At 42.8% G+C, this 11208-nt stretch overlaps 1 protein-coding gene across 1 annotated transcript; it reads right to left on the bottom strand.

The window, feature by feature from the left end:
* Nucleotides 1-8707: 8707 nt before the first annotated feature.
* LOC146393042 (uncharacterized) lies at nt 8708-10254 on the bottom strand. Its single transcript, XM_084924859.1, has 3 exons — nt 9837-10254; nt 9259-9418; nt 8708-8808 (listed from the first exon to the last, which is right to left on the bottom strand). Exons 1-3 carry the CDS (start codon nt 10176-10178, stop codon nt 8708-8710), a joined length of 603 nt encoding a protein of 200 aa, XP_084780985.1. The 5' UTR covers nt 10179-10254.
* Nucleotides 10255-11208: the final 954 nt, after the last annotated feature.

Here is an 11208-nt window from a genome sequence, read left to right as displayed (position 1 = left end):
GAGAAAAGGGAGAGACTTAACTTTTGACAGCTCTAATTAATGTGCATGCAGGCAAAAGAAAAACAGGAGAGATGAACTTATCTCATAGTGGAGTGATGAAGGATTCATTAGACAGGCCAGTCCATGTGAAAGACATCAAAAACTTCTTTTGTTAGGGTTTACACTCAGAAGCTGCTGTGTTGGAACAAAATGGAAATGAAAAGAAAATTATGCTAGGGTAAAAAAGAGGAAGGGTAAAAGAGGGAGCCAGGTGATGAAGAGCAGATCTGCCACTCCACAACCAGGGAGATGAATGACTTCTTACCTCTGGACATTGAGCCTTAATGAAATCTACAGAGGCCAAACAATGGCATATTCACAAACACATACACACAGAGGTAAGGTCAGATTCAACCATGGAGGCCTAACATTGGTACATCAGATCTGTCAAACAGTCCTGACATATTTATCCCATGACAAAATTCTGTCACCTTTCTCACTCACTATGCGTTAATAGACCTCTCTGCACTGTATCATATCTGCTATTAATCTCTGTCTCGCTTCCACAGCATGTCTTTTATCCTGTCTTCCTTCTCTCACCGGTCGCAGCAGACGGCCGTCCCTCCCTGAGCCTGGTTCTGCTGGAGGTTTGTTCCATGTGAGTGAAGTTGGCCCCCCCACCTTCTTCAAATCCAACAAAAGTGGTATCAAACGTTTGTGCTACGTTTGTGCTGGTTTGTGCTGCAAAAATTTTCGTTTGTGCTGCTATCATTTTAAAGATATTCAAGAAAATTTCTAGAGGTCATCAGAGGTCAACCAGCCCCCCCACATTAATGGAATCAAACAAAACTGCTATCATTCAACTGTGCTACATTTGTGCTGGATTGTGCTACTAAAATTGTCGTTTGTGCTGCTTCTGTTTTAAAGATATTAATGAAAATGTAAAGGTCAAAAGGTCAACCAGCCCCCCCACATTACCCAAATCAAAGAAAAATTATGTCAAACGTTTGTGCTACGTTTGTGCTGCAAAAATTTTCGTTTGTGCTGCTATCATTTCAAAAATATTAACAAAATAATATCTTGATGCGTGCTCAATCATGCAGGTAAGTAAATTCCAAAAGGTTGATTTTGTTCATCCGGACATTTTCAGTGGGAGAAACGTTTTGTCACTCATCCAAGTGACTTCTTCAGTCTCAGCTGACTGCAGGTTTCCCCAACCTTATAAACAGTACATTTGCACAGCGAAGGAAACTAGCACCACTGAATGAACAATGGGCTGGGGGGGTTAGTTCCATGATTGTTAGTATGGAAATTCTTATGACCATTGATCAGCGACTACTAATCAAAGACACATGGCCACGAGTACCATTCACAGAGAGTTGGGGAATGGCTGCAATCACAGCATTGAAAGATGGTGAAAGATATACCCTTGGGCCCCCCTTCTCGATTCAGAGATGGTCAGCATCCTGACAGCCCGACTGACAAAGCTGTCTCTCAGTCTGCGGGTTCTGGCCTGGAGGCTCTTCAGTATCCTTCCTGATGGCAGCAAACTGAAGAAGCTGTTGAAGGGATGAGTGGAGTCACTTGTAATGGAGAGGACCTTCTGGATGAGGCAGGCGCAGTAGATCTCCTGGGGAGGGAGGCAAGAGAGGTCCCCACAATCCTCTAGGCTGCCCTCACTACCCGTTGTCATTTTTTTCCTGCAGGACGCAGTGCAGGAGTCATACCACACAGTGATGCAGTTGGTGAGGATTCTCTCAATGGTGCCTCTGTAGAAGGTGCTCATAATGGGGGTTGAATCTCTTTTCAGTTTGCAGAGGAAGTAGAGTCGCTGTTGGTCTTCTCCACATTCAGGGACAGGTTGTTGTAGCTGCACCACTCTGCCAGATGGTTAACTTCACCCCTGTAGTAGATCTCATCATTGTTGCTGATGTGACCTACCACAGTTGTTTCGTCTGCAACTTGATGAAAAGGTTGGAGCTGTGTGATGGTGTGTAGTCGTGGGTCAGCAGAGTGAAGAGAAGGTGGCTCACCACACATCCTTAAGGAGCCCCCGTATTCAGTGTTATTGGGCTCGAGGTGTTGCTGCCAACCCATACTGTCTGCTGTCTTCATGTCAAGAAATCTAGCAGCCAGTTACAGTGGCTTCCAAAAGTATTTGCCCCCCTTGAACTTTTCCACATTTTGTCGCATTACAGCCACAAACATGAATCAATTTTATTGGAATTCCACGTGAAAGACCAACACAAAGTGGTGTACACGTGAGAAGTGGAATGAAAATCATACATGATTCCAAACATTTTTTACAAATAAATAACTGCAAAGTGGGGTGTGCGTAATTATTCAGCCCCCTGAGTCAATACTTTGTAGAACCACCTTTTGCTGCAATTACAGCTGCCAGTCTTTTAGGGTATGTCTCTACCAGCTTTGCACATCTAGAGGCTGAAATCCTTGCCCATTCTTCTTTGCAAAACAGCTCTAGCTCAGTCAGATTAGATGGACAGCGTTTGTGAACAGCAGTTTTCACATCTTGCCACAGATTCTCGATTGGATTTAGATCTGGGCCCGTATCCCTAAAGATTCTGAGAATCCTCTAAAGAGATCCTAACTTAACCTAAAAATTCCTTGCCAGGAGTTTTAGCTTAGAAGTGATTCCAGAACATTTTCAGTGAACTCTGAGCAAGGAATGGATGGAATACCTAGCTGGCATATTTTGTACTTTCACTCCCATATGGACCCCATTGAAAACAAGATGGCCTATCTCAAGGGGCTGTCCTTAATGAAGTAGAAATCACAACGTTACAAGTCCAGTGTGGTCTTAACGAGGGTAACACGGCTCAGCTTTTATCAATGTCTGTGATTGCTGGCTGGTCTATTTATAAAGGCTTGTTAACAAATATCCTACAAACACAGAAAATGGAGAAAAAAAGGACTCGCAAGCTGAACTGGACTGAGGAGCAAGGTTTGTTGCTGGCCCAGTTGGTGAACGAACATAAAGGTATGTTACGAGGAAAATTTGGCCCAATTGTCACTAGCCAAGGCAAGAGGCGCGCCTGGGACACAATATCCCAAACAATCAATGCCTCTTTTCCACTGGTGGTGCGGACAGGCGACGATTGTGAGAAAAGGTGGTATGTGCTGCAGTCCAAGGCAAAAGATGAGATTGCAGCACACAAGCGGGAATCCTCACTCACAGGTGAGCAAAATATTATAGCCTACCACATAATCTGGCAACTTGCTCCTGCTGGCAAAGTTAATTTACATGCCTAAGTACTGTGTTCATTGACTGTTTCTTTCTAGGGGGTGGACCACCTGCAAAGCGGCTGTCCCAGGTGGCCGACACTGTCTTTCAAGTCCTGGGACACTCTGAGGTCAGTGTCACCGGGCTGCCAACAGGCATTGACACATCAATGATGCAGGCCCTTGAAGTGCAGCAAAGGTAGGACACAGGGTTATTCATATCTACAGTGTTTATTCATTGCAGAAGCCATTTCATGTGTTATCCATGCTCATTGTATTAAATTAATTTAATCAAAACAATAATTATACCAGGCCTATGTATTTCTGTAGCATGGAGCCATCACAAAAACCGGGCCCATCAAGTTTGCCGATGAGATTGCCGCCTGAACCATCTGCAGCTGCTACTCAGGATAGCCCGGCGGATCAAACACCATTCCCATCCGCAGCACCTGCTCCGTCAGCATCCCTGCAGGAGAGCAGATTGCAACTCACAATTGATGTGTTTGAACAACAAAAAAAAGTCCTTTCCCTTCAGGAGGAGTACTACCGCCTTAAAATTGAACACCTAAAAAATAAACCTTTTACAGATTGTGTTCTGTGTCTTGCATTTAACAATTGCAGGTGATGTACAGTAAAACTGTGGTAGTTCTTAATACCATCACAAGTTCTCAAAAGACATGGGGCTACAGCTTGCCTGAAATGTAAATTTGTGAAGTTTGCCCTGTAAGGCAGTCCACTCTGGGCTAGGTTCCCCTGTGGAATGTAAATATCTTCTTCACCACCATCCTCATCATTGTCTTCATCCTCATCCTCATCGCCATCCTCCAGAGGTTCTGCAATCTGTCTAACCTTGCAAATATTGTGTAATATTGCACAGGCTATGATGACTTTGCTGACTTTTTCAGGCCTCAGCCGCACCTCTCCGTGGAGAACATGAAAGCGCCTCTTAAGCTGGCCTATGCCACGCTCCACCACCGCTCTTGTTGTCTTGTGGGCCCTACAATAGAATACAGAGACCTTTAATTATTTGATGGAAATATTGCACTACTTGGATGCTCTAACATATTGCTTGCATTTCATTTCCATGATTTTTGTATTGTTTGGCTTACCTGTTATAGTTTAGTTGGGGCCCTTGGCGTGGCTGGAGGTAAGGTGTAAGGAGCCATGGTTTGCATGGGTAGCCACTGTCCCCTAACAAGTGGCAATTAGCTGGCACATAGCGTCTCTCAAAAAGCTGTCTGATGCCACTCTCGGAGAGCATTCTCGCATCATGTGTGGAGCCTGGCCATTTAGCCACAATGTCCAAAATCTTACAGGCCGCATTGAACACTATTTGCACATTGATGCTGTGGAAATTCCTCCTGTTAACAAAGACAGCCTCGTCCTCTGATGGCGCAATTATTCTCACATGTGTTCCATCAATTACACCCACAACGCCAGGGAATCCTGCAATGTCCATAAATGCCCTTTTATGTGTGTGTAAAGTGCGGGCATCCAGCGGGAATGAAACAAATTGTGTCACAATATTAGGTTGTGACAAAGCTGTCAGTGTTTGGGTGATGACTCTGCTGACGGAGGATTGGGACAGACCCAAGTCATCACTGCTGCATTGTTGCATTTTCCCGGTTGCCAAATACCTCAGGGTTGTGATTACTTTCGTCTCCGGTGTAATAGCGTTGTGGCGTCGAGTTGGTGACGTAATTGCATCTCTAAGGAGATCCACCACAAACATGATTCCTGCACGATCCAATCTGTAGCGTCTCAATAATTCCCTGTCATCCAGTGTTTGCAGGACATCTCTCCTGCCTCTTCTGTTGGCCATTTTGTGCAGCTGCTTAGGGGAACTCCTAAGCCACTAAAAGTCCTCTTCCCTGCTCTTAGCAGATCTCGCCTTAGGAGCCCTTTTAAGCGCTAGGAATCTTGAGGAATAGCTTTTATATTAACTGGGATTGTCGTGTCACTTTTAGGGGAAATTCTAAGAAAACGTCATGACTCTGAGAATTTTCTTAGAATTTGGCCGCTAGGAGCCACTTTTTGCACAAAGATTCTTTAGGGATACGGGCCCTGGACTTTGACTGGGCCATTCTAACACATGGATAGGTTTTGTTTTAAATCATTCCAGTGTTGCCCTGGCTTTATTTTTAGGGTCGTTGTCCTGCTGGAAGGTGAACCTCCGCCCCAGTCTCAAGTCTTTTGCAGACTCCAAGAGGTTTTCTTCCAAGATTGCCCTGTATTTGGCTCCATCCATCGTCCCATCAACTCTGACCAGCTTCCCTGTCCCTGCTGAAGAGAAGAACCCCCAGAGCATGATGCTGCCACCACCATGTTTGACAGTGGGGATGGTGTGTTCAGAGTGATGTGCACTGTTAGTTTTCCACCACACATAGCGTTTTGCATTTTGGCCAAAAAGGTCCATTTTGGTCTCATCTGACCAGAGCAGCTTCTTCCACATGTTTGCTGTGTCCCCCACATGGCTTGTGGCAAACTGCAAACGGGACTTCTTATGGTTTTCTGTTAACAATGGCTTTTTTCTTGCCACTCTTCTGTAACCAGTATGTAACAAAATATATAAACAATGGGCAAATCAGAAGACTTCAGGAACGACAGGAGCCCAGAGGATGGGTAACCACAATGAAAACACAACTGCAAATGATGAAGCAATGGTTCAACTGTATTTGAAATTTGTGCACTGTATGGCATTTACAATAATAACCAAAATTGTGTGCGCGCGCACAGATACCCAAAATAAAAAAAGAAAAGAATGTTAGACCCGGGTCTTTTAAAGTGTCAATAGGATCCAGATCAGGCCTGTTTGGTGATCTGGTGAGTTATTGGTGTGAGTTCAGTCCACGATCGATGTATGGTTTGCACTGTTTTGTCCTACCACAGTTCAGGCAACCAGACTTCAAGATTCAATTCCAAATGGGCTGTGGCTCGCTATCCATTGTAATGGAAAATTATTCCTCTTCTGCGGATTTCCACAAAGTCTGTAATCCACAGTTCTCCGGGGAGTCTCGGCTCCTTTCTCCAACTCAAAAAACCTGACCTAAGAGTGAGGTCAGAATTACTTCAAATGAACATTGTTCACACTTAACTAACAACACTTCTGTTTAAGGTATAAAGCATGAACGAAATGTGTTTCAATTTCTAATGTTGTACAACTAATCAAATTCTAAACGTTTTCATTGCATGGCAATGTAGCTATCGCCAATCATTAAAGCAATTCACACTGCTCATTAGAAGCAGCAAACTTGATATACTCTGCTCACTGTCATGTAACAACAGTGATGAATAAAAGTAACACAATAAAGCATTTCAATACAACAGATAGACATACTGTTTTTTCCTTAACCTAACAACAGCTAATAAGTTCTCAACACTTAACAACGGGAGTGTGCGTTTAGCTAATACCCGCTAGCTACTTGCATAGTACCGTCACCATTAGCGTTTGTTTTTTGAAGCGAACAACGTTAACATTTCAGGATGCCGATCAGTGGCTATAACAGTTTGGTTACTCACCAGTGCAAAGCACTTCGTAGTCATAAAACTAGCTTCGGCTATCCAAATCTGGCGGCTAATCAAGCAGACACCAACAGCTTCGCTGTTTCAACAGCTACCACGTTTTCCCCACAGGTACAGCTATGGCGCGTGTGGTCTAAGCAGCCTTAGCAGCGCAACCAAACTTGAAAACACAAGGCGGGACAAACAATCCCATTGGTTGGACTGCATTTGTATCCAGGTCAAAAAATAACCTTTGAGAAACAAAAATAAATAAATAACACAAATAATGCAATTCCATACAAAATAATTTGGATTTTTTTCTTTAGAGTCTCTCTCCAATCATGAGTGTTTTTAACTGAACAGAATAAAACACCTTTAATAATAATTACAATAAACAGTCTCTAATTGCATCTGTTTGCCACTGGGCTACACTTCCATAAAGGCCAACTTTGTTCAGAGTCACCATGGGCCTCTTGGCTGCATTTCTGATCAGCCATCTCCTTGTTCGGCCTGTGAGTTTAGGTGGACGGCCTTGTCTTGGTAGGTTTACGGTTGTGCCCCAGTCAACACACATATGTGGGGCCCAAATAGGGAGCAGCAGGGCTAATATTTGGGGCCCACTTCGGAAACCCAACTGGGGTCCAGCTAATTTTGTCCTCAGTTTCCATGGTGGCCCCAAATGTGTTTTCCTAGATGGGTTTATGCTGGGTCCCAGATAAGCCCCAAATCAGGCCCAGTCAAAAAAAAAATATGTGGGGCCCAGATGGGTAGAAGCAGATCTGATATTTGGGGCCCACTTGGGTTACCCACCTGGGACCCAGCTAATTTTGTCCTCAGTTTCCATGGTGGCCCCAAATGTGTTTGCCCAGATGGATTAATGATGGGACCCGGATGGGCCCCAAATCAGGCCCAGCCAACAAATGAGTATGGGGCCCAGATGGGTAGAGGCGGGTCTGATGGTTGGGGCCCACTTGGGTTACCCACCTGGCACCCAGCTACTTTTGTCCTCAGTTTCCATGATGGCCCCAAATGTGTCTTCCCAGATGGGTTAATGATGGGTCCCAAATCAGCCCCAGACAACAAATGAGTATGGGGCCCAGATGGATAGAAGCAGGTCTGATACTTGGGGCCCACTTGGGTTACCAACCTGGGACCCAGCTATTTTTGTCCTCAGTTTCCATGGTGGCCCCAAGTGTGTTTGCCCAGATGGAATTTTGGATAATGTAAGTAAACTATAATTTAAATCACCTGTACAACAAAGCCAGTTTATCTTTTTTATTAATACTGATTACTATGAAATTTTAAAACAGCATGCTTTTTTTATATAATACATTTTTTGTTTGGAGAACATGTTGACAAAAATGTCCACAGTATACACAAAACAATAACAAATAAATGTTATACAGTTTAAAGGAAAAACAAATGCAGCAAACCACAGCTTCTCACTCATTCACCAATCCATTGGTCCTGAAAGAAATAAAATAAAATAAAAAATTAGTGCATTTTCACAAACAAAATCAGATTTGCAATAGTACTGGAGTTGTTTTGGAGGTTGTGCTGTTCAAGTTGTTTGACCTCCTACATTGAACTCTTTGAAGACCATGAGTATTCATGGAAACAGAAAAGCTATTTACAAAATGATTTACCAAGTAGGCACTCAAAAATTAAATGAATGTGAAATATTTTACCTTATACCATCTGAATTGAAGACAAATGTTTAAAAGACGTCTACATAGTTACAATGATAACTGGTGTTGTGGGCTATCTCAGTGATCGGCACAGAGCTTAGAACAGGCAAGTGGTTAACCAGTTTTTTGCATGGTGCAGCACCTCATAATGAACACAAAACAAAATAGTAAAATGTAACAAGGGCTACATCTACCAAGGAGAAAACAGATTCCACTTCTTGAGGTGTGTGGCAGGCGGGCGCCAATGATTTTCATGTAAATCAAAAATAGGGCCATCAGATAAATCAGTGTGTTACCCATTACACTGGTAAAAATACAGGCTGGCTCTGGAGTTCCTGGAGCTTATTCACATTCTGTGAGCAACCAAAAAACTGTATAGTGAGAGACTTCTTCAAGTATGCTGCAAGCCAGAAAGAAACGTGGTCATTCCTGCCAGCAGCCACCAACCTCCAGAACAACATGAGCTGATGGTTTCATCTCCACAATTTGTACAGTCTATCTAAACCACATGTGTCAAAGTCAAGGCCCGCGGGCCACATCCGGCCCGGTGTACATTTATATCCGGCCCGCGAGATCATTTTATATAGATGTACTATTATTGTTATGCATGGCCCAGCGATATGAGGCGCTAATAATATACAAACTACAGATCCCATAATGCAGCGCTGCAGCCTCCTTGCTGACCGCAAGCTAAGTGGGAACATTCCCGTGTCAATCAAGTCAAACTTCTGTTATTGCGAAGCTAGCCGCTCACAATGGTGGAGAGAAAAGTTGATTCTGAATGACTGCAGCTGTAGTGAGCATCCGTTATTCAAACATCAACAAAATATCTTACAACTAATGAACTTACCATATAGCACTTCAAAAACTTTAAGCCCTCGAAATTCCCGCTTTCCATGGCGCCCAACGAAGTTATATTGCCTGGAAAGAGCATTGTCCATAATGAAGGCCATCATTCTTCTTGTGGCTTCATCAAAAGTGCTCCCTCCGATCTCTGCCACAACAGCAACCTTAGGACACGCAAGGACAATAATTTTACTGACAGTAGTACCATCAGTCACACCTAAAAGAAAGCAAGCACAGCTACACAGTAATTAGGCTCTATAATATTGATGCTAATTGACTGAGAAAGAGTTAGGTGTCAAAGTCAAACACTGTCTGATGCGAATGCAAAGAGCTAAATGATTCACCAAAAGTAATTTCTTAAGTTTTGGGTTTGGCATGGCACAACTTATAACTAGGTAATGTTTGGAGAAGTTATTTTATTAACAAAAATAGCAACTTTTGTTCAGCTCTCCTCCCACTCCTTCATTGCACTGACCATGTTCGAACAAACAGCAACTTTCCTTGATCATAACTGCTAGCATGAAACACAGACTGATTGAGGCATTAATCGTTGAATATTGTTATTACATCATTATTATTTACCACTTCTTTTAGGAAGACAGGGTCTGCCAGTTTTTGCTCCAGTGCTGCCACATCTGCTACTATCCGGATGGGAAATACAGCACCCTCGGGTAATACTGCAGCAACTGGTCCATCACGTTGTGTAAGGAGAGACTGTAGCATTCGACTGTGGACCCTCTGAGTGTCCTTAATGTCTTCCAGGAGGGTTAGAACACGTACAAACATGCTCGTATTGGTGGCTTGTAGAAGTTGTCTTGGAACTGGTTGTGAAACCACAGGTGAAGGAGTTGAGGGTTGTAGCGGCTGAACAAATGGATGAGTGATGTTCAGGAAGGGAGTTTCACTTGAATGTCTATTCTCCATTGCTGATGGTGGTGAGGTCTCTGGCTGTTCCGCAGTGTTGTCCCAATCCTCATCGGAGCTCGACGGGATCACTGGCCTTAAAACAAACAAACAAACAAACAAAATACAACACACAAATAAATAATAATCCAATCACATAATTTAGGGTACTGGTTAGTCCTACAAACTAAAAACATTAATGTATATAATGGCATCAAAAAAAAGTCTAAAACAGATTTTTAAAAGTCAACAAGTTATAAAGCGCTATTTTGAAATCATATCTGAACCTGATGAGCAGCAAGGGTCTGCTAAAGAAACTGCCAGTTTGTTTTTGTTTCTTATAATCTCAATAATAAATTTTTGCTTTTAAGGTGTTTTTAACATAATTACCTCCTTTTCCGCTTCCCTTTTCCCAATCTGCTTCCAGAATCCAAATAAATTCCACCCAGGAAGGTTTCTAATGGGAAGCAGGAAATGCTGTCTAAAGGGCCAAACTTCCGTACATCTTGAGCTAGGTGTATTAAAGAATGTATATTATAACCAACAAAGTCAAGACCATAAATCAAAGCAAAATCTTTCACAAACTGCTTCAAAACATCCTCTGCATAATCACAGTCAGTTATCAATATACAAATCAGGACTTAGAAGAATTCTTATAGATACAGATAACAGTATAAAGTATCTATACATTTGGGTTGGTATATTATTCAGTAGAACAACTGGGCTTGTGTAAAGCAAAACTTGTCTCAATTCAGTTGCTTTCCACGTGTTAATTTCAATGAGAGACCTTGGTTTCCTTGCAAAACTTTAAGGCAAATATTGCCTGACAGAAACCATGAATGCTGAAATCAGTTAGAATTTGTATAGACTGTCTGCATTTTCAGGGACCTTTTAACCAAAGATAAATAAGCTTGCGCATTACCCCCATATCCCACACCCAGCTCGTTCAAAGTGACACCCCAACCTGGTGCTCTTTGTTGGCCATAGCACAAAGTTTCATCAGTCCTTTAATCAACAGAAATTTCATGAAAACATAATCTTTAGCATGTTC

The sequence above is a fragment of the Perissodus microlepis genome, chromosome 1, assembly GCF_051167445.1.
Source record: "Perissodus microlepis isolate ML-2025 ecotype Zambia chromosome 1, ASM5116744v1, whole genome shotgun sequence".
Classification (NCBI taxonomy): Eukaryota; Metazoa; Chordata; class Actinopteri; order Cichliformes; family Cichlidae; genus Perissodus; species Perissodus microlepis.
The sequence above is the reverse complement of the archived record's forward strand: the minus strand, read 5'-3'. Positions and strand labels throughout refer to the sequence as shown.

Excerpts from the sequence above, each read along its gene's own strand:
- LOC146393042 (XM_084924859.1), bottom strand. The coding sequence starts at position 10,178 with ATGGAGAATAGACATTCAAGTGAAACTCCCTTCCTGAACATCACTCAT. Across the intron at positions 9,419-9,836 it reads CTGTCTTCCTAAAAGAAGTG|GTTGCTGTTGTGGCAGAGAT; the intron begins GTAAATAATAAT and ends GCGTGTCCTAAG. Across the intron at positions 8,809-9,258 it reads AGTTTTTGAAGTGCTATATG|CATACTTGAAGAAGTCTCTC; the intron begins GTAAGTTCATTA and ends TCTGGCTTGCAG.